Source organism: Homarus americanus, unplaced genomic scaffold, assembly GCF_018991925.1.
Source record: "Homarus americanus isolate GMGI-L3 unplaced genomic scaffold, GMGI_Hamer_2.0 scaffold51476, whole genome shotgun sequence".
Lineage (NCBI taxonomy): Eukaryota > Metazoa > Arthropoda > Malacostraca > Decapoda > Nephropidae > Homarus > Homarus americanus.
The window spans coordinates 796,956-821,546 of NW_024736148.1; the positions used below are offsets into that span (position 1 = coordinate 796,956).

At 35.7% G+C, this 24,591-nt stretch overlaps 2 protein-coding genes across 2 annotated transcripts; one reads left to right on the top strand and one right to left on the bottom strand.

The window, feature by feature from the left end:
* The first annotated feature begins 18 nt into the window (after positions 1-18).
* LOC121872014 lies at positions 19-19,974 on the top strand. Its single transcript, XM_042374644.1, has 18 exons — positions 19-128; positions 1,194-1,340; positions 1,990-2,166; positions 4,100-4,223; positions 4,570-4,735; positions 6,042-6,187; positions 8,187-8,395; positions 8,811-8,934; positions 9,273-9,443; positions 9,712-9,816; positions 10,837-10,991; positions 11,951-12,104; positions 12,821-13,032; positions 14,662-14,767; positions 15,095-16,125; positions 16,389-16,596; positions 17,024-17,152; positions 17,876-19,974. The coding sequence occupies exons 2-18, from the start codon at positions 1,215-1,217 to the stop codon at positions 17,920-17,922; spliced, it is 3,390 nt and encodes a 1,129-aa protein (XP_042230578.1). The 5' UTR covers positions 19-128; positions 1,194-1,214; the 3' UTR covers positions 17,923-19,974.
* On the bottom strand, positions 17,789-24,510 carry LOC121872015 (heme transporter hrg1-A-like). Its single transcript, XM_042374645.1, has 4 exons — positions 24,436-24,510; positions 23,036-23,197; positions 22,072-22,245; positions 17,789-21,404 (listed from the first exon to the last, which is right to left on the bottom strand). The coding sequence occupies exons 2-4, from the start codon at positions 23,172-23,174 to the stop codon at positions 21,256-21,258; spliced, it is 462 nt and encodes a 153-aa protein (XP_042230579.1). The 5' UTR covers positions 23,175-23,197; positions 24,436-24,510; the 3' UTR covers positions 17,789-21,255.
* Between the last annotated feature and the right edge of the window lie 81 nt (positions 24,511-24,591).

A 24,591-nucleotide genomic window follows, 5' to 3' on the forward strand; every position in this document is an offset into this window, starting at 1 on the left:
TTTCTCCGCATTGAGCACAACAACTTAAGCCTTCTTTATGTGTTGTTGGGAGTGTTTACTAGTGTTGGCGGGCCGAGTGAGGTGAGGCTGTGTGGCTCCTGTCAACACAAGGACTGTCTCTCAACACTGTATGTACAAACGGTCTTCATACTTGACTAATGGTATTATAACAGTAAAAATCATTAGTTATTCGGAAGTCATGTATGATGAAGAACCAAGAACGGGTGTAATTTGTGTTAGGGAAGTGTTTGTGTTTGAACTAAAGTGTTGTAACCGAGACTTAGTGCACACAAGTGTATATATATATATACACTTTCCTAGATTTTTTGTATTTTGTATTTAAATAATTGTTACTGGAGTTGAATTTGACTGGCAGAGTAATAACATTGAGAAGGGTCGTAGTTAAGCTAGCCATAGTATATCTTTAGCATTGAGGAAAACTGCTCTTTCATTTGGAGAATAATATAAATATAAGATAATGTATGGGAACACTGCTACCACCAGGAGGAGTTGTTTGATTTCTTTATTTTTTGTTCACATGTTCTTATCACTACTTTTAAAAGAGGCGACTCATACTTGAACCTAATAGAACCTGACTAAACCTATCCAATGTTACCTAACTTCCTATCTGGGGGGTTTTGTCCCCGAATGCCCTGCCATACTTACTTTGATATCTGGTACCAGTGGAAGTAACTTTGTTGAAGCATCATTGTGTAATTTTATGTTTTTTATGGGCGTGAGAGTATGCTCGGACCAAGTGGGTCAGTTGTAAAACAAACGGTAAATGACAATAATCGACGACAACGGCAGATTTTTTAAGGAGTATTTATGGTTAATTTCTTCACATATAAAGCACGTAGAGACATCATTTTAGTGTCATGTGATAATTTCTTCACCGTGTTTTATCCCATATTTTCCCTCATCCTTCCTGTCCTGTCCACTACAGGTGATTTGTGATTGTAGATAGAGAAAAACTAAAAAAAATAAATGCTCATAATTAAAATAAGTTGTCATCTCTTTAAAAATACTTGCTATAATGATAACGTGTGTGAAAAAAATGAATGAAATCGAACAACTCCTTCTGATGGTAGCAATTACCTCATTAATTACCAAATGCAGTTTAGGTGTCAACATTTTTTTCTCAGATTCTTATTTGGTGCTGAACAAGTCACTGATACTGGTCTTACTCACAGATACTGACCTGTACAGTAAAGATGCCCCCTCAACACACTCCTCTCTCTGCCAAGAAGGACATGGGGCAGATACTTTTCTCATCTTTGCTGCTCCTGGGCATGGATGCTGTTGGTCTGGAGCACAACCTGGGCACACCAGTAAACCAGGTGAAGATACTATATTTTTTAAGGTTTATTTTCTTAAAAGTTTGTATTTGCCACATACAACTGTTGTAATCGTAAGAACAGTTCGTGCAGTAACCCTCTTTGATATACATGATTCCAAATTTTACATGCCTGTACCCATCCAAACTACTTCTTGAACATCTTTATCAAACTGTATTTGTGTAGCTGCAAGAAATAGCATGGACTGGTATGACCTTTATTTATATTCCCAACTGAGATTGGGAAAGGATACAATACTTTGCTCTTTATATAAGTCTTATGTTTGATGTTTTCCTAGAGGGAGGATAGTTAATTCCCAACCAAAGACATGAGTTTTAATATAAAGGGTCACGAGAATTGTTTGATATGTTTGCTTGGAGCCAAAAATGATCTAAGTTCCAAAACATCAATATGTGCATTAAATATTTTTTTTTTTAGCCAGACTAGTATCTACCAAAGTAAATTTATTGATTTATATGACAGAAGCACCTTTTGTATCAACTGTTCAGCAGAATATCATGACTGTACTGTACAGTATATTAGAGGTTAACCAAACTTTGTGGATGACAGCCACCACAATGACAAGGACACCATTAAGTATCCACTCTGATGCATCCCTGCCCTCCTAATGCAATATTGTAATATATTTCAGAAAATGTTTGTGCGAATGAATAAGAAGCTTGGAGAAATACTGCTCCATTTTTTATTTGTGTGTATTGATCAAGAAAAGGCAGCAAAGGTGTTCCGTGATTGTTGGCCGTTGATAGATAGGAAGCAGGAGTCCCAGTTTCACAAAGCAACATTTGAGTGGTACAAGAGCCTTCAGCAGGTAAGTTGTATACATTTTGTTAATGTTTATATTTATGGCTTAAATCACGGCTCATTTTGACCTCAAGCAGTATATATTGTAGAATTTCTACCATTTAACTGTACAGGGAATATTTAAAAAAATGGCTGGCTAGCTAATTCTTCAGATGATAATCTTCAGGTCCTCATTAGTTTGAGACATGAGCATCAATTTTGCAACAAGGGGTCTGGGCATTAACTAAACCCTTTGTTATCAGGGACCTCCTAAAGGACCCATTTCTAATAGTGTGTACAGGACTAGGTAGTTATAACACTATTCTTGCAGGCCTTTCCTTACCTTCTCTAGCTGTCTAGCTGGTTTTGGATACACAAGCCAGATGACTGTAGAGCATCAAGTTTAAAGTGATTTACTGTACAGTATATATGTGTGTGTGTGTTGAAATCTCATACTGTATTTGAAATGGGTAGTGACAAATCAGCTGGAACAAAGGGATTTTGCATAAAATCCATTGTGACTGTTTCCAAGAACAGCTGAATGATGATGTGTGTAGCAACAGTTCAGCAGCTGCTAACTTTGTAAAGAAACTCTTGTTTCTAATCTTCATTTTTAAGGACAGTTAAGGCATTTTTGATGCATGGATTACCTAACACGTTCGCTATTCTGCATGCGCAGACGCTGCTTTTGACGTGTGTGCATAACACTTTCAGAGGGAAAAGCTAACACCTCGACTGGACGTTAGCCTTCTGCAGTGCCCAAGTGGCCCAAATAGCTAACAACCAATCAGCAATTTCTCCCACGGAAAATACGCGGATCATGGCCGCTTATTGAGAATATTTTGATTAAGACTGAAGAGTTGGGGGGCATGTAAGGCAATAAAAAACTGTGATATAATAATAAAAATAATTCTATATACGGTAGTACAGGTATATTGAATAGGATCTAAAACAAAGCGTATGGCGTGGAAAAATTGGAAAGTATTGCGCCTAGTTGAAACCAGTTTTGGCTCCGCCCATTTTTAAGCGAGTGCTGTCCGATTTCATTAGCCGTTGGTGACTTTGGTGTAACAATATTGATAATTACTCAAAGATGATTGAAACATTAATATCATTACAGTACTCATAAGATACTTTTAATAAGGGTGAACAAGTTGATAACAGTTTTGTAAGTGCAAAAATTAAGACTTAAACGAACCTGAAATTCATTGAATTGCGTGTGTAAGTATGCGAACACAGCCACTACAGAAGAAGCGTACAGCTCTTCTGTTGGATGTTACGTGTGGTTTCATAGTCCGGGAGAAATTACCTTTACAACGGGCCCGATATTTTGTCTTATTCTTATTTATTATTGACTGATTGACTTTTTTCCTTTTTGTCTTTCTTTCCTTAATTTTCTATATACAGTATTTTCTTCACTATTTCTTTCCATATTGTGTCCAAATAGCAGTTCTCCTAATTTTATTGTTTTCTGAAAACTTTGTACAACATTTATTTCCAAGACCCGGTACAATGCCGTATTTTTTAATGACAGTCTGGAAAGCTAACGCGTTAGCTATTCCGTGCATTGTAAAACACCTTACAATAAATGCCTTTAGTTATAATGGAAGGCATTCAAAGGGATACAAATTCGTTAGACTAGTTATCCAGCCACCAATGGTAAGGGTTGTATGGGTCCAGACTTGAAGGCTTTGGGAATATAATACTGTACAAGTCACCTGGCTGTGAACTCACTTGTCAAATGAGATTTCAGGATCACTCTACCATTTTTCAGTCTTGGTTTATTTACCTTACTCCTGAATAATAGCTGTGTGTTATATGAGGAAGGAAAGGCAAGTAGGGTTGAAGATATGTTGTGAAAGAGACAACTGGTTTTGTTAGTGAAATAAGCTCCATTGTTTAATTGCTTATTGATCGATTCTTGTCTCCTAATGTTTATAAATTTCCTAATTTTTTATCAGAGTAATGGGCAACCAGTGCCAGCTGTTGTGGCCAAAACTTTCATGGTTCCTGGTGGCCCCAAGTTCACCTCAACATTGATTACACTCACCCGCTTAGCTTTACACTCCTCAGTTGCCAGGAAAGGTAAGGGGATAATTTCTTGTTTAATTACCGACTAGTTTAAATCTGTTTTAATGAAGTACAGTAGAACCTCTCATTGTCAGACTTATTGGGGGAAGGCCAGTCCAATAAAGAGATGTTTCCAATAAACCAGATACTTGATCTTTTACTAGAGGTATTGGAAGTACTGTATTGTAGTCCAGAATATCAAATGGTAGTACAAATGAGACATCTGCTCTGAGAACCAAGAATAGGTGATAATTTCCATTACTGTATATGTCTTTCTTTTGTGTAAAAACTTATGTTTTTTTGTTTTGTTTTCAAAAGTTATTTATCAATTTCATTTTATCCGTATTTGTTATTTGTACAGCTCCTGGCTGCACCCTTCTTCACTTTCCGTCTCACAGTCGCAGTTCAATGTTAAATGCGGAAACATTGCTCCTGCTTAAGGCATCAAAACATGCTCACCATCGAAACTTTATTGCTAAACAGAAGATTCGTCAAGAAGTCTTGAAAAGTCTCCAGGACAAGGCTAAGTGAGGACTATAGTAGTATTTGTTTTTAACATTCTTTTGTGATGATTTTGATACAACTGTACCTGGCGGTGTTTCACATCTTATAGATCTTTCCTGTTGTATAGCTGAATAATGTAAAAAAAATGGTTCCATGCACCAATATCCTTGCACATTGTAGTTTGTTCTTTCAGTGATACCTACGCTTCACTTCTCAAACATATTTGGGTTGTCTTCACTAAACCTACCAGGTTTTGTATTTCTGGGGACTAACTTTTAGTTTGATTCATCTATCCTAGTCTCTGCCTCCTGACACTCTTACCCTAAAGTTTACCCAATAATATGTCTATTATTATTCTCTTAGCCCTGATTATATGGCCAAGGTATCTCATTTTTTTTCTTTTGTTAATTTCCAATGTTTTTCTTGTTTTTCTAGCCAATCTTAGTACTTTGTTTTATTATCAATAGAACTAATCTTATCATACAGGTACTTCTTTCGTACCACATTTCAGAGGCACATAAAAGGCCTGCTAAAAGTGTCCATATGTCAATACTGTATATTTATATACTGTACAGTATTACTATTTTCAATACAAACCCACCAGATATTAAGAAATTTTAAATATACAGGACTGTATATTTATACACTCCATGGTAAGTGCAGTGATTTTGTCATCTTAGACTTGTATTGTGTACTGTAGTTCTGCCAGAGCTTATGTCAGGTGAAGAAAAATATTTTCTCCAGCCCATTTTATAAAAAAAAATATTTCAGTTTTAAGTACAGTATAAACCCATGAGATATTGTTTGAAGGTATCGTATATATATAAATCTATGGAATATTTAGCCATGTACTGGTTAAGTGCTCTGTGGCTTGGAGCTATAACGGGTTGTTTTGAAAATATAATTCTCTGATGTCTTACTCACTGCACAGGGGCCTCTAGCATCATGATTAACGAGAAGGATCAAGCCAGGCCCCTAATTTCACCTCAAAGTCAGAGCCCTTAGTGTATGTAATGACATAACCACTCAATAAAGGCATCTTTTGATTCCTAGCTTTCCCATTGTCCACTTTAGTACAGTACAGTACTTCATGTGGTACCATGTCAGATGCCTTCTCTGTGTCTGCAAATATGAAATACTACTTTCTCTCCTTCCCTAGATATTTCTCTTGTAGTTGCCTGGCTGTGAGTATATTGCCTCTTTAGTCCCCTGACCTGGACTGAATCCAAACCCTTAATTAATTAATATCAGCTCTCTCTCCCTTATCAATTCATTGACCATTCTTTCCACAATATTTACAACCTGATTTAACATTTGTTTTCATTTCAGGGAATTGTCCAAGACATATCGTCAACAATGTTCTGAGAGTGAGAAGACTATGCAAGAGCACCAAAAGGCACTCATGAATAATGAGAGGCTCACCCAACACCAGAAAGATATTTTCTCCACTGCTTCTTTGTCTGTACTAAAAAAAGGTGAGTCTTTCATGGTGCCATCTTCAATACTGTATTTTACTTCTTTCATTAAAAACAATAATAGAACAAACAACTGAAGTATTACTTGCATTTCTTCCATCCTCAGTCATCTCACATCTACCAAGCACATCACTGCTGCTTATTTCTAACCATCTGCTAAGACTACAAACATCCCTCACACAGTTACTATCAGCACCCATAATTCTTCCATTGCCTGCTCCATTCTGTGTGTACATCTCATTCCTGTAGATCTGGGCTTTAAGAACTCTACTGTTTCTCTGTTCTTTCTTTATATCAAAGATTATTATTTTTGTTTCTTCCTTAAACCTCTCTCTTTATTTCTTCTTCCAATGTTCCACTTTACACAACTGAATAAAAATGCATTAATCCTTGAATTGAACCCAAGATTCGGAAAAAAGTGCACCAGTTCAATTCACAGGATGGAAATTAATGTATGGGAAAAAGTGTGATAAGAGAGTTCACATATTTTTCATATACAGTATACAGTACAGTACCTCCCAAAAACTGCCTGTACCAATATTTATGGGTTTGGCTTTTACTGTACCTTTGCACATACAGTACAGTAAACCTCAACTTGACTCGACCAATTGGGGGAAGGGGGTCTTGATTTTGTGAATTTTTGGAACATGAAATCATACCTTTCATGGCCCAAACATTTCAGTACAGTAAACCCTTATTAATAAGACTGGATACAACACACTTGATATCTAAGCAACAAAGAAAGATATTACTCTTTTTATTTTTATACAGCCATTCTACATCGTCTTCCACGCCAAATATTCATATTTACACTCATGAGCCAAAATCCCACCATCATAGCATTGGCAGACCTTACATAAAGTTTGATGGACTGGGAATAACTTGGGATTGAACCAACAACTTTTATGATATAATAGATATTGTACAGTATTTTTACAAATAAATATATTTTTGAAATAGTGTACTGTACAGGAGGATATTTTTAAAAACGACGACTCAATTATGTAATACAGTAAGTCCTCGTTTAATGTTGCCCCCGATAACGTTGTTTCGTTAGAACGTTGCTATTCTTTAGATATCCATGATTCGGATAACGTCCTGCTGATTCAGTATAACGTCGTCACGGACTACTTTGTACAGCGCATCACCCTCTCTCATCTTGGCGCGCCACGCTCTCACTAGCGGAGCATCACAACGTCCCCAAGCGTCACCAGCCTTTGTTAGGCTTCCACAGCGTTTGTGCATGTTTAAGTGTTTTTGCTCTTAATACTGTACTCTAACTATTCAAAATGGCATCCAAGCTCCCATCAAGTGCTACTGATGCTAGTGTTGTGAAGAAGCAACATAAGACTAATTAGCCTTGCTATGAAAGTGGAGGTCTTAAACCGTTCTGAGAGGGGTGAATGTGTGGTGGACATTGCTGCTGCTGGGTCTCAGTGACTCTCCACCCTCCTCCTCTCCTCCTCCGCTCCACTGCCCACCACACACTTGCTTCACCATCTCCGCCCATCAGTGAGTACAATACAATATGATTTAGTTTATTCATATATACTGTATACTATTTTCTATAAAAATGACATTGAATTTCTGTATATGTAATGTATTTTATGGGTCATAGGGAGGCTGGGGAACGTAACTCCCGTATTTTATCTTTTTCTTATGGGGAAAATTGACTCCGTTAACATTGTTTCCTTTAACTTTGCGGTTTTCAGGAATGAAACCACGACGTTAAGCGAGGACTTACTGTACTGTATAGTATGATGCAATAGTTAGGTCTGCCAATGCTCGAATTTGGCAATATAAATGTAAAGTTTGGTTAAGACTTAGCAGCATGTACTGAACTACTGTACCAGACTTGAGTATGGGAAGAGAAGCAAGTGTGATATTGACAGACTTTAATAAACATCTACTGCCTCTTGTTAACATATATTATGTTTTATCAGTTATATTCTTATAATTAGAAGTGTTTTTGTGATAATTGGTTTATGTTGTTCGACAGAGATTCTGGACGATATATCAAAAATGAACAGTGAAGCGAGCAAATTATGGGCACGAGCAGAAAAATTTCGAGAGATTGAAGAGTCGTCCTGGAAGATTTTATCCCCCTTATTAGATGGGACAACTTCTCTTTCACATATAGATGGCTCAGCATATGCTCCACAGGTCCCTGAAATGGTTTACAAGGCTCATGCTAACACAATAAACAAGGTATGAAATAATTGCCAGTACATTACATCTGTAGGACTCTGGTCACAGGCGTACAAGCTACATATTTAGAGTTGGTGACTTGAAAGAAAATATAAAGATACTGCAAAAATGAATAGGGTTAGAAATGTATGTCTAAAGTGAATGTAAAGAAAGCAAAGTGATGAAAGCACTGTAAGTAGAGAAAGGAGACAGAAATAAGTGCATGTGTTTATCACCTGCACTCTATAATCTCTCCCTACAGGGGAAGACTTTGTTACCCACTGCTTCTTATAGGGGAACAACTGGTTAAGTATTTAGAAGTTAGAGATCTTTTTTAATTTTCAGTTGCCCTTTGTTTTACGCATCAAGTTTGCAGCATCTGGATATTTTTACACTTTCTATTAGTATTAACTCTATCACTCACTTTTGATTACAGGTGGGGTTACATGGTCTCTACCACAATGATAAATTAGACCTATTGAGTCTGATGCAATACTCCAACTTGGCTCTGAGTTCTCTGCTTGACACAGTTCGTACTACTCACTGCCAGGCAAAGCCAGGTTAGTTGTACTTGTTGGGCAATTGGTTCTAGCCACTTGAAAAACTTGTTAGCTAGATTATAATTTGAATGCAGTCAAAAGTTTCTAACCAAGACAAAGGTGAATTTTCTCACCATTTTGGTCATCAGTGAACTGAGGCAAATTGAATTAGAAAAATGTTCCTATTAACCAAATCAGTTGTGAAGACACCCACATATTTTATTGTTTTTTGAAAGCCCAGAACTTCTTTCACAATATGAGAAGTGACCCTCTCATATATAAGTCTTCAACGATTAGTTGAATGTACTTACACCATTAGTAAGCAATTAATATTTATGCGAATGTTCTCAATTTTGCAGAGTCCACAGAAGAGCTAGATGTTCAGACTGGCCGTGTGACAAGTATGAGCGAGACTGTTAATAAATTAAGCAATCAACTGAATACCCTGTTACCTTCACTTATGGAAACTGTTACCACTCATCGCCATCAAATTGCATCAACTTTATCATCTTCAGAGGCAGTTCATTTAGGTGAGTGTGGAATGAAAGAACTCTTTTCTTCTTCTTTCTCATGGTACAGTAGTTGTAACCATCATCATAAGCACATACGTCTAGTAGAGTGTAAAGGGGAAATGGGAATATCCTGCAGAAGTTTTCACGGATAGAATTTAAACTTTTCTTCTTAGACCTTTTAAAGTCAGATGGCTTTTATAATAGCATTTGTTTTGTTTGGGTTGTCAAGGTCCTTGGCCTAACCCTCATCTTATGTTCTAATAATTTTTATTGCTTTTTTATTCAGAAGGAAAACCTCATCTGTGGCCACCAACACCTCCACTTACTTTAGTAGATACTCCAGTGGCCATCAGGGGTGGGAGCAAGATTGTCCCACTGCAGCTCACTCCGGGTAAGTAAACGATGTCATTATTTTCTGTTAAGTGAGCTAGAAAAAATAAAACAGTAAATGAGGGAGAGTCTGCTGTTTTATTGAGTCTAGCTTGTAAGAATGGAAGAATGTACTTTGAAATGTGGTTAGTTTGGGTACAGTATTTATAATCTATAGTACAGTATAGGTGTTTAATTTTTGTCATATTTTTTTCCATTGATATAGGATAGATTTCTGTTACAGCTTTACAGGCATTTATAGTTGCAATGGACTGGATGCAGTGCTCACCCCTAAATGAATTGTTGTTCATCCCTGGGGCACCCTAGTTCACCTAGCTTTAATTGGTACAGTACCTAATTTTAAATTTGGGGAAGAAAGTGTGGTCGGGTGTAGTACTGGCTATGTTGCTTCCTTGGGCACTAAGGGCTTAGTAGACATTGTGCTGTATCCAGATATAAATTAATATTTATGGCCTAAGTACCTTTGATAATGACTTGTACTTTATTGTGAAAAATTTTAAAGTTAGGAGATATTCAACTTTTTTACAAAATTATTCTGGTTTTTAAGGCATTTCATGTCAGTATGACATGGTCTATCAGACTACTGTACTCACAAATGTTGGAAAATACTAGAATATATTACTGATTAGAGCATACAATAGTCCAGGCTACTAGGTCAACATTTGTGATCATAAAATTTTCACATGGCTTGCCTTGGGGATGCCACATGCCCAGTCCTACAGTACAGTATCTTTACTAGTGTTCCATGAAGTTACCTGTAGGGACAACAGCCACTGCTAGTAGATGTTTTATGTCCCATGCATTCCAGTTTTGTGTATGTGGGTTTGGATCAGGTAATCCTTATCTACTGTTTAAGGGTTAAGCTTCGGGAGTTGGATATGATTTTGTGGTACAGTGCTCTTCTCCAACAGTTGGAGAGTAATTAAGGAAATTAAAAATACAGTTTTGATGAGTAAGTTTTAAATATGAATAAATTGCTATCTTATTTGTTTTAATGGTAAAAATCTTCTTATCTCAACAGGTATAAATCATTCCAGGGCTGGTTTCTTTGAAAATAGTTTAAATGTCACACCAAGCAAGCTGCTCTCTAATTCTGGCATCACTCAGGCAGCCAAGAGATCACCTAAAGCTAATGTTGTCTACTCTCCTGCCACACACAGAGATGATTCTATCAAGGTGAGCTTTAACATTTGTTTTTATCTTTGATATTTAAATAAACAGTATTAGGATCTCAAACTAGAAAGAAAATTTAAGAGCTCTCACACATTTTGGTGAAGATAGTGCAGAATTTACTCTACAACCGTATGTCAGAATTAAACAATGTGCAGTATAGCCAGTATGTCAAGGGGTCCTGGGACCCAGTTTGTGATTGAGATCTAAAAACTGCATAGTCCAGGCATTATGGAAGGGATGTGTTCTTGAAAAATTTTCCATATTTAGAATGGGATAGAAGGATTTGAATTACAGATAGTTTTGTCCAGTGAGAAGGGAAGTAGTTTGAGGAAAGTACAGTATGTGCATAATGCGTATAGAACAAGAAGTACTGTACACTATACTGTACAGAATACAATGGTGAATACCTGTACAGTACAGTACACTATTCTGTTTGTATTATATTATTTCAAAGCTCATTAATTAACACTAATTACTCAAATTTTGAAATTCTGAACCCAGATTGTAAACCAGCATTTAAAGTATTTTCTTTGAATTTTGACCAAAAATTCAAGTTTAGTCCTCATGGCAAAACTATGGGTAATAGTTCAGTTTTCATTTTACGATAAAACGCCTTTTCTCTAGAAACTGAAAAGTAATGTGTTTAAAGCGTAAAGATAGTCTGTATTAGTGTACTGAGAAATGTATATAAGAGTGATTTAAAACTTACGGGCACAACATAATTGACATATTAAATAGTGTAGACATTAAAATTAGATAGAGGAGATCAATGGTTGTGAGACTGAATGCTTGGTAGGAGAATGTATTAATATGCAGTGTAATCAGGAATGTATGTATGAGATTATGTACAGACGATGTGTGAGAATTATATCTATGTTTCTTTGTAGTATATTCAGCTGTAATAAGATGGATGAGTTTAGTATCTCTGTCAAATCATTAGAATATTTCCACCATAATTATAGATAGTAGTGGGGGAGAACACGAAGAGATTAGTCACTGAGGCTGGATTGACTATGGATATGTTGACGGTGGACTGTCGTGGACGTTACCTAAAGAAGAGAGAGCACGAACAAGAGTTACTGCAGGCCAGCTGTAATCCACCTTCTAAAAATAAAGGTACAATATTAACATTACCATATGATATGTTTAAGCTATTTTCTGTTCAAAGGTGATATATATATATATATATATATATATATATATATATATATATATATATATATATATATATATATATATATATATATATATATATATATATATATATATATAATTTATTTTTTCTTTAAACCTCAGGGAATCCAATTGAGAGGAGGTTGAGGAAGTATCATTTATCATTTTTGAGAATATTAAAAAGATGTAAAGAAAACAAGAATTTAATCTCTAACATTAGAAATTTTTAAAAACAGTCATATACCAATGGTACAGTAATTGTAAAACTGTAAGATGTGGCTGCTGGTGGCTCCCTATCCAAATAAATATTCTGGGGTCAAATTGTTTAAAGGTTGAGCTCATCTCTTTTGGTAAGAGTGTGATTGAATGATGCAGAATGAAGAAAGAATCCATGTTTTCTCTTGATTCTGGCCATCTTGCAGTGTAGCAAGAAGAGACTTACCAGAGTGACAAAATGAAATATTTATAACAAAAAAGTAAGTTAGGTTTGATTCCAAGAGGAAGTTGAGGGCTACATGTTCACCATCTACCACAGTACCTGTAGTGTCCTTTGGGTGGTGATAGCTGAATAGAGCCAACTGATCTTTAGTTAAACGAGATATGGCTGATTTTAATCTTAGATACAGTATTATACAAACTTTTCATGTTTTCTCTTGCAGGATATAAATCTTCCATACCTAAGAGATGTCGAATCCCAAAGAGTTTGATGAATCATTCTGTGGCCAGTACCAACACAGCCCCTGTAGTTGGAGTGGCTGAATCTGGTGTTCAAAAAGTCACCAATGTAAATTCTGATGAAGAAAGCTGTGATGTAACCAAGTGCAATAATAAGACTGAGAAAGAAGACTTCAATAATTCCTTAATTGATAGAGTAAGTACAGTAGTACTATTAACAGCTAGTACCCTCACAGTGGCCAAATCATTTCCATCTTATCTTGGTCTTCTCTCCCTCTTGGTACTTCTTTTTCACTTCCCATTCACAGAAAATGCATACAACTATGAAACTGGTCACTGCCTTGACCAACACTTTCATCTTCATGTCACCTCCCTGTGGACAACTAAGTGTTGTCTTGGATTGTCTGTACTCTGAGCATTGTGTATTTTGTAGACTTGTGTTGGACTTAATTAAATGTGTCAGAAGGGAAATTATAGTGCTAGTTATGCAAGAAGTGAAAGAAAGTCAGAAAAGTGTGCTTTGAGTGACATTGTGGACATGTTAGATAGGGTGACAAAATGGACGTGTTAGATAAGGTGACAAAGTGGGCATGTTAGATAGGTGACAAAGTGGGCATGTTAGATAAGGTGACAAAGTGGGCGTGTTAGATAAGGTGACAAAGTGGGCATGTTAGATAGGTGACAAAGTGGACATGTTAGATAAGGTGACAAAGTGGGCATGTTAGATAAGGTGACAAAGTGGGCATGTTAGATAAGGTGACAAAGTGGACATGTTAGATAAGGTTTAAGGTGGTAAACAAATCTTAGGTGTTAATGAATCAATGATTAGAACTGTTAAAAAAGTCAGGGGAGAAAAGAAGAGCTTGTGTTGCACACCTTTTAATACAGGGTTGACTGTTTTGGGGAGGGAACCTACAATGGAAAAGATGGAGGTCATGTTATATGACTTATGAAAATGTTTAGTTGTGGGAACAAGTTGGAATGGATCCCACTATTTCCCACAAGGTTAATCATCTACCTTAGTCTTTTTCTGGAGCATGTTCCTCTTTTAAAGTGAGGAACTACTGTATATGACTCGTCCAATCCTCTGCACCAGTTATAAGAGGTCAAAAAATTTTGGCGCTCAAACTGACCACCCCTGGTTGATGTGCATGGAGTCTTAAAGGGTTAACCCAAAAAATTTTACTGTAAGAGGTAAAACTTAGACCTGCAGGATATAGCTGACTGATTTATGTGTAAACATAAATACTGGAGGACCAATAATTAGTTTTTTGTGGAATGGTACAGAACAGGGAAGTGATCTCTTTATATAGTCTTCATGGATTGTCAACTGGAGGTGTAGTGGTCTCTCTCGACCTGGCTTCATTCATATTGATACAGCGCACCAACTCGTTGGTGGATTCAAACTGGTTTGTTACCAGAATTAACAGTACTGTACTTGCAATAGGAAGTAAATCAAGGCAGTGTCTTCTTTTCCATAAACCTCCACTTTGCTTTTCCTATAGGAGACAGTGTATCAAGACCAAGCTGTCTTCAGTGTGGTGTGAGGTGGCTGTAACTGACAGGTTTATCCTATAACATGTGACAGCATGACTCATTAGCCTTTGGCCCTTTTAAATAGTTTTAGTGTCAATGAAAAGTATTACTAATCAGTAGATTAGTCCCAACCTCATTATGTAATAGTTACCTGGATTTTGCCCACTTAGTGGGATAATATTCAGTTAGCTCTGGTCAGATGCAAAATCGTATTATTTGTTTGTACTCCTGTGTATAAATTCATTGAAATGACAGTGTGTTGATTTACTGCTATCTTTTTCTCTGTTAGCTGGCAGATATAATTGTTAATGAGGGTGATGATAGTGGTGCTGCAGAGCTCCTTGATGCCCCACTCTTGGAGGAGGTTACCCGAAATGGATCCACAATTGACTCTGGTAAGTATATGGTCAGCAGGTCATCATTCTCTTTAATGCTTATTACAATTCGGTCAGTGAGTCGGATTGAGATCAATTCCTGATCTATCTGAGATTTCACTTAATAGTTTGAGACAACCACTGGATCAGAGGTTTTCAACCCATCTTTACTGGGTGAGGAATGACTGGCAACATTTTTTTTTTTCTGTTTGTATGAATAGTGTCTGTTGCTGCAACACAGTCAAGTCCAACAGCAAGTTCAATCAGGTGTTTAGTTGTGGTGGTTTTTGCAGATCACTCATTGACTGCCCATTAAAAAAGCACTATTCAGTGAATTATCTTTTGCAGGCTGTGCAGAAATGAACTTACATTCTGATACTTTGCTTGAGGCATTAGAAAAGATGGACATCACACCAAGACGAGAGCTCTTGGCACTGCATGAGAGCAACAGATCTTTAAAGGGAACTCCAGGATTGGCAAGAAAAATTGGCACTCCCTTCCACTGTGCTAGCCCAAGACTTTCCTCTCTGTCCAGGGAAACTCCAGAAAGGCAGAAAACTCCAGCACAGGGGTCACCTGTTCAGTTTACTCGGCTAATAGACATAACTCCCTATGGCCCTCTAGTATATTCCAGGCACACACAAGATAAAATTCCAGTCACAGACTCTTCCAGAATATCACTGAGCAAACTGCAGGTCACAGGTTTTACAACCTATGATGCTGATCCAGAAAAGTTAGTATCTAAACAGGAAAAAACGATACATGAATCTTCTCAAGATCTTTTGGCAAAAATGTCTTTCCTCACCCAGAGTCCATTCAAGGATAATGCAACATCATCTTTATCGTCATCATCATCATCATCTAATATATTGAACAAATTTGATGGTTTAGACTTCTCTTTGATTAGCAAAGTCAGTAACTCCACAAAGCTTTTGACTGATGAGGAAGCCAGTGAAGGTGGTACTGTAGAGAAACTCAGACACCATTCTAAGACTAAATTGAATTTACTAATAGAGCAAGTGCAACAAATGAAACTGCAGCACCCAAGAAAAGTGGATTCAGTTACACTAAGTAGAAGTGAATATAAAACACAAAGTAATTTCTTGTCTTTTGTTGAGAATTTAAAAAGTAGAAAAGATGCAAACAGCAAGTCTTCCAATATAAAGTGCACTGAGCCAGGTAAAAGTGAATTCAAGGTGGATAACTCTGATCTCGTGAGAAGTCTGTTACCCACAGACTCAATATTGAGCAAGTGTGATGAAGATGGGTCTATGTTGGAGATTAAGCAAGACTTCTATAACAGTTTAACAAGGCTGCAGAATCTTACAGGAGATAATGATAATGATGACACGCTTACTGAGAATAACTTGGAAACCAAGGTACAGTATTTTTTAACTTCTTTTGTCTCCAATATTTTTTTAAGATTTATTTCGTTTATGAGATCCACACCTTATTGATGTCATCTTAGTAATTATACATTACAGAAAAGTGCATTATGATAAATTGGAATACTGTAATGAAAATTTCAGTAGTGACCAACTTTAGTTTTAAATACTATTCAGTAGTTGGAACTGTCTTTAGATATATATTAGAACTTTAATTTATCACATTTGTAGATCAATATAATTTTGTTCCTTCACAGAATATTGAGAAATCCCTTGAACCAGAGGAAACCTTCACCGATGCTTCTGATGTTGCTGAAGATGTTTTTAGATGCCCAAGTTATCCAGGTCGTAGGTCTTACTTGCCAGAAAGTTCTGTGTTTGACACACTCACCGACTCCGTACTTACTGGCGAATCAGCCGTCTCCATTATAAACAATGAAGCCGTAAAGTCAGAGCTTCGCAGAGGTGAATCACTTATGGTTTTTAGATTCCGTTTCCTTAATAATACAGGTATGACAAAATATTTTAGTGTGCAATTGACTGAAGGATGAATATGGCCTAGTATGCATAAGATGGAAAAAAAGATTTACAGTGCTGTTCCTCTCAGCTGTGTAAACACAGTAAGAGGCTCTGCAGCTACCCCATAGCCTAGTACTAACTAATGGTGTTTGGTAGCATTGATACCCTTCAGATATTATGACATTGACCAATGGGTAAGGTAGGCTCTGTCAGAAGGTGTTCAGGGAAGTACTTCATGAATCACTTGCCTTTGACTTAAAATGAGATTCTCATTCCACCATAAGTTTTTTACTTTTGTTTAAGATTATGTAAGGTGGTGATAGGAGCCACCTACTTTAGCTGCTAAGCTTAACTTCATATTCTTGTTTTTCAGAGAGTATATCATCTCGTAGGCAGTCTATTGTCAGCACTGAAAGAATGAGCTTGGGGTCCAATAAGCGATTATCAGATGTCTACACAACTTTCCAAAAACGATTTTCACTTGAATGTTCAGGAATTCTTGGTAAGCATTACTAAACCAGTGCTTGTGTTATTGTGTTTTGTACTATCTTTGCACCTTCCATTCATGGATTAGTTTTTTGTGTAAATTAGTTATATTTCCACTTGTATATTGAAGCTAAAGACTCGTTAAGGTTTCAGGTGTTTATTAGTTGAAAAAATGGGGGACAGCACCTCTTTGATATTTACTGAACACACATGCTTATAATGGTTACACACACACACACAACCTTTTATTGTCCAGTAAAAGTAATTGTCTTGGTTTAATTTTTATCATTTTACTTTGGGAGGGTGACATGTTAAAAGGGAATCATTGGATAAGTTTCAATAATGGGAGATTGTCATTAATCTATATTTTATGGTGACATTATTGGCCTTTTCAAGCACCTCACCAATCTTGATAAAAGCAAACACAGAAAGTGATCAGGGATTTATAGAAGTCACTGTTACATTGGTAGGTTTGGTAATTGTTTTTAAAAAGTTTGGAATGGCAAGTACCAAGAAAGTCGTGTACAGTGGTTTGATCGATTTCATCGGGACAAAATTAAAGTTGCCTGCGGTGTGACTAGTTTTCCTAACGGAGTTGAGATTTCATGGTAGTTCATTAATTTTATCACGAAAGGAAAATGAAAAGTCATAATATTGCTTTGCTAATGTTATTGTTTTTATTTAATTGACTTTGTCACAATCATTGAATTCTTATCTAGTCCTGAATCTTTTATTACAGATGAAAGTGACTCCTGTCTACTTTCAATTTCCATGGATGAGTTTTGATGCTTAAAGAATAAGACTGGTGTGTCTGAAAGCTTATGGCAGAGATGATGGCAGTCCTTAGCAGAGTAGCAACCTTGATTATGAGGTCAGTGGCAGTTATGATGAGCTGTTGCCTCTATTTAATATCCTGTCATAATAGATCATAAAAATGTGATATCATTCAATGTTTTCCAGGTAGACCCCACTTTACAAAGCTGTGGTTTACAAAATTTAAGGTATGAAAAAAAAAGCCTTGATTTACAAACAAAACCCCCAAAATTGTGAGTCCTTTTTAAGTAATAAAATTATGACCTTTTTTGTTTATTATTATTATTATTAAGGAATTACAAGTTTTGGGAGTTAGGCAGTAAATTCCCCATTTAATTACATGCAAAGTGCAAAAGAGTGTAAAGTTTTAGTGAGTAGGCTCGGTATATCTGCAGATACTCTTCAAAATTGTGGCACTTTGCATTTGTGTATGGCAGTACATTCTGGTGATGGGTTTTAGACATTATAAGTGCTGTAGTGATAAATGATATAAGAAGTAGGATTTTTATCTTATGTGTATAATGTGTAGGTAAGCATAAGTGTTATGGCTTGTATTACTTGACAGGTTGGTCAGTTAATGTACTGTCCAAATTCTGCTAAGTTTTGGAATCCACAGCGTGCTCAATTCAAAGTGAGCCCTGCTCCCACACAGGTAAATGTACTCGCAATGCTTTTCCTTTCAGTGATAAAGATTTAAATGGGGGGGAATCTTCACTGAATTCATTAATGTGGTGGCATGGCTCCTTTAGAAACCAGCAACCAACTAGCTTTTGTAATTTATAATGATTACAAACGATACCAAAAATGGGTCGAGTTTAGTACGTAATTATGTCAATTGCTTCTCTCTCCACGTGTTCATTTGGTAATTCAAGTTTGTAAAGCTCTCTTGCAGTAGTCTCACCCACATCAGTCTAATTTTACTCGGGGTATTGGTACTCTTATCCTAAAATTTAACCACTTTAATCACCATCTGTGTTAAGTAAGGATAAATATTTTAAAATTCTAACCCCAAAGCCACTTTTATAGCCATGACTACTACATTACAGTACTTGTTAATCACCAAGCTGTTACTATCCTGCCATATAGAAGGTGTTCAGGTGTATAATAGCACTGTTTAGAATTATGGTATTGCATATCACTTTAAAACTAAGAATTACGTCAAGAGGAAATACAGGTTGTAACTTCGCTCTAATTTGGGTAATAAAAACTTTTACTTTCTTTTTATGCTAATTAGAGCAGAAGTTACAAGTATATTAACTGGGCATAGTAAAAATGTCAATCTTGTTATGTCAAAGACAGTTTGCAGCTTTAAGAGTATTTTAAGTGTAGCACAACAAAGTTTAGTGCTAAGGTATACAAAATTTGAAAAATATTTTCAATGGGATGGAGGTTTATATGCTAGAAGCATCATATCTAATCCTGAAAGTGGAGTAGTGTGTACACAATTTTATTCAAAAGCTTCCTTCCCTGTAATCCATACATTCAGGTGATCGGAACTCTAGCACGTTTGCTTCATTTTTGTGCAAGTGAAGTATCATCCCCACAGTATAATACTGACTTCACTGTCAGACTGTGATTGGGCTAACTGAAAGGTTTCTATCTCTCATTTTAATATCTAAAAGTTTATGAACAAATTAAATTTATTTTGCCAGATTTGGGAAAGTCTTTGTACAGTATATATATTTTTAATAATAATATCTGTCTTCATTTTCTCTGATAATTAGAAAAGTATCCCTGGGGAAAGTAATGTCTCATAGTGTTGATGTTTATGCCGTAGGTTTAATGAAATTGTTACTTGCATAATATAAAGAAATATTTAGGTTATTGTAATATTTACTTTTTTAATCAAATGTAATGTTGATCTCAGTAAAACCATAAAGGAAGACATTGTAAAATTCCTCAGTGCTGCAGTTAACTAGAAACTTGACACTATATTGGGGCAAAAATGTTTTAAACTACGAAAATGAATTGTGTGTACAGTATTTTATAAGGTAGGTGAATAAATTTTGACATGTTTATAGTACCTATACTGTATTTTATTACCTTTGTTTTCCTGTCCCAAACTGTAGTTGTGGATGATTCTGTACTGAGCTGGATGATGATTGTTGTGTATGGATCTTTTCCCTGAAAATTTCCTCTCCTCTGTTAGTCACTTGAAGCATTTTGATCATAAGAAACACTTTTCATATTCCATTATTTAAGAATGGCAAATTTGTTGGTAGATTTTCATTGAACAGTAATCAAAATATTTTTATTTTTAGTAGAATAATTCAGTTACACCAGAAAGAATGAATGGAGGCTCTATATTTAATTACAATTAGGGCCACCTGGCCTATAGTGAGATAAAGTTTGATATACAGTATTGTACCAAAATTCAATAGCTGCATCACGTGCCATAAATATTTATGTATAAGCAGAGTAAATTTCTCAAATCACAGTCCGTGCAGCTGACTGACCGCTGCAAAGCTTCCACATTTTTTATTTTACTTATATCTACCAAATAACTCAATAAAATAGTGAACTAAAAGATGATAAAAATGACACATGCGTGACTAATGTTAATTTGCCAATCTAATACATTAAAGTGTGTGTGATTGTGGAATTTAATTATCACACATTTTTAACATTGGTTAAACATGTTTTGTTTAATACTAAATGTACTAAGGGGAATATTATCAAAGAACACGACAGATATATCGAGTCAAATTATACAATACGCAATAAGCTTGCGTAACTCATAACCTACAAATCATCATACAATATGTAATATTGTAATACACTACAGACAAAAGTGGGTACCATATATGACAATGGGCAGGGAGTACAGTCGCTTCCACTCGCCAACTGCCAAATTTTGTGCATAAGGCGGCGGGAAATTTGAAAAGCATTTATTTTCCAAACACGGTTAAGGGGTGTTTGATGTGGTTAAATAGTATATCAGTTTCAATAAAAAAAAGCACGAGAAAGCCCTGGCACAGATAAATGATCATTGGTAAAATGATCATTTATTGCATTCTGAAAAATTATAATCATGCATGATATTTTTTTTAAATATAGTACAGTACCTGTATAAACATAAAATATTTGAACATTAGTTCATTAAAAAATATGCAATATACTTTACTATTTTTACATCTTCCTTTTAGAAATAACTCCTTAAATGAAGAGCACAACATAAAGAAGCACTTAGAGGCTCTCTTAAAATTCTACCAATTAAGTGTAGCTAATTAACTGTAATGAGATGCACAACACTGTGCTTCTACAACACAGAAAGGAAATACTGTACCAAATTTACACATTTCTACCTCATGCTAGCAATGGGTGATACTCCTCAAGTAGTCTCTTGCGGTAGACATGGGCAAAACCAAACAGCGACATTCCCCATTTGAAAGTCAGAAGTGCCCATATTGCCATGAAGTAATGACTTGTACCAATGTTATTCATGGAGGGCAGATCTGAAAGTAAATTCAATGTTTTCAAAAAAGTTTTTAATTGTTTATATGGTCTTGAGATAATGAATTTCATTTTACAGTTAAATTAGGACTAGGAAAATCATGTTTCTCCCATCAATATTTAAGAGAGGAAATACTAAAAATAAAATTAATTAATCTATTCTTAAAAAGCTATAACCTGTAGTCTATATTATACTGTCTGTACAGTATATGATAAATGCTGATATTGGAAATATCCTGTACAGTACTGTATATATTTTTATGTTTCCTGCCTGTTTAATCATCCTGTGGGCTAATATCATACCCACACTAAATAATATGATCTTTATAAAAACTTTGCTCATGATCTCGAGTTTTTTAATATATAGCTTTAGCCTTCTTATACAGAGTAGGTTCTGTACAGCTTTAGCTTTCTTATACAGAGTACTGTACTGTAATTGGAAAAACATTGGTTGTCTGACATTTTTTGGAATGCTGAAATATACAAGCATTAAAATATATCTTCATTAATGAGAACTTGAATGATGATTTTACTGAATATCTGTCCATCTATCTACTGTATCTATCTATGGTTAGAGGCCTGTCTGATACTGTCTGCTTAAATCCTATAGATATGGAGTGATATAGTGGATACTGTTCAATTCATCTTTATTACATATCATAGCCCTACCTTCATGATGGGATACAGCAATACCAATGTATGATGATAACCCGACAAGACCAGAAAGAGAGCCAAGCAGGCCCAGCAGTCGGATCTGTAAGAGGTTCTCTGGTGTGTACCACAATTCTAGTGTGTGCCGCTTATACAGGATGTGAATGAAAAGAGTTGTGGCAGCAAATATTCCTGTGGGCAAGATAAGGCACAAACATTAGTGAAAAATAGTTAGCTAATAATAAAGATCATACATGAGTAATAAGGACACAAACTACTGTACTGGCATTCTAAACACCAATTCACTAATGTTACTATAAATTATCATGTTAATATTCAATAAAAGTCTGTTGTGGCTCTTGCCCCAAGTTGGTCAGTTTCTTGATTGTATTCAGTTTATAGCCATCAAGTAACTGACACATTACAGCGGAGAAAATTATTGGGTTATTTCCTTAAGACTTACTGGGTAATCCTCTGACTGGGAGGATAAGTCAATGTTACTGAACTTGCAGAGGCTCTGGCTACACTTGAGTGACTCTTCAATCTTAAATGGTAATGGCCATCATGCAGCAAGATTTTTGTGTCCCTAAACTGAGTGATTTGGTCATGGGTATCTAGGGTATTTACACAGCACACCAAGGATTGGTGAGTGCTGTAAATCATAAGTTATCCAAGAAATCCATAATCATAACTTACTACAATGTTTTCTATAAATCAGTTACTCAAACAATTCTCAAGGTTCTCTGTAGTACAACTCAAAGGAAGAATGATTACATACAATGATAAGTACTGTACAAGTAAAATCAAGGGAACAAATGCATCGAAAAGTAAAGTAAATGTCTGGTGGAAAATGATCAGAAAACTAATCAATGTGGTTTAGACAACACTGAATTTATGGAATTATCCAGGTACTGTAAGATGCACATAAACGTAATTTAGAAAATATTAAAGGACAAATCTTTACAGCCATATTCTTGCATACCTGACACAAAAGCCCACATTCCTGCCTGCCGATTTTCAAAGTAGAAGAAAAACACACCAAATGCTGACCATCCTCCTATCACCCCAAGGATGGCAGTAATGATGTTGAAGTACATACAACAGCCACCACGCCGAGCCATGGCAGTGGTAGTTCAGTGGGCACCTGGTTAATGAAAAATAGAAAATATCCATTATATAATACTGTACAGCAATTATTGTACTTTATTTTATTACTGGACACAGTATTTGAAATCACTGTATACTGTATGTATACTACTGATATTATCAGTTGTTTACTCTTATGCTACTGATGTTTACACAGAACTGCTGATAGAGGAACTTGGATCATTTTCAAGGCCAAATAAAGTCACAATATCTATGACTGCTGGTTGTAAGCACATACCGGTACTGTATACTTTTTGCAGGCACATTTGCTGAACTTTGGTTTGTAATATATTTTTGCATCAAATTAAAGCATCAAAAATTACCATACACAAATTTTCTTATGCACAAAATGTTGCAAAATGCAGTACAATAATACCAGTAGCTTCTGGGGACAAGAGACTCGCAAAACCCCAATCCAATTTGAGGCACAAGAAACAAACTGTATTAGTTTGGCGATACACATGAATGCTTCCCAGCGAACATAACTTAATTTAATTTATCATAAATAAAAGAAAACTAAGCCTATCTATCCCAGGACGGAAGTACAGTACATATTTAAGGTTAGATAAATTTGGTTAGCTTAGTTACGTAGATTAAATTACATAAGTATGCAGGTAGATTAGATTAGATTAGATTAGATTATGAAGGTTAAGTCTGGTGGTAGTGTGCAACTGTCTTACAGTATCACCGAATAAACACAGGGAAATCAGCTTACAGAATACTGTATTCAACTAAACAGTAATAACAGACATATAGCTTGCCTCTGAAACATAATTTTTTAATTTCCTCAAGTAGTTAGTAAAGTACCTTTATCACAAATTATGACAATGTACTTTCTATTCCATGTCAGCTTCTTGATATATTAATTTATAAGTAGAATATAAAAAGTTTCTTTGTAGAGGATACTTTTAACATAACCAACACTATCGGCAATACAGTTTCATTGACAAATGCGTGATAAGAAACCCGTGTACACTATTTCAACTAAGTAACACAACAGAATGTCATGTTACATAAATCTTAACCTGACTCCACCCCATGTTACACAAAACCAAGAATATAATTGTTAGACGTTAGTCTCAAGTGAACACAACTTGGCCTTGTACAAACATATACGTTAATTAGTTTTCTTTTCTTCATTCTCCAAAAAACACTATGACATATATAAATCGTTAAACGAAACACAAGAGGCATATCAACCTAGTAAAACACACACACAAAGGATATTAGACTAACCAGTTATCACCCAGATAAAGGTAGTGATCGTGTCTCCCAGCTGGCTTTGTTTACCTCCTGGACACTGTTGTCAAGGGATGGATTTCATTAACTCTATTTAAACCAACAATTCCTTTATATGTATAGTATATAATACAAGATATGTGTTATTAGTTA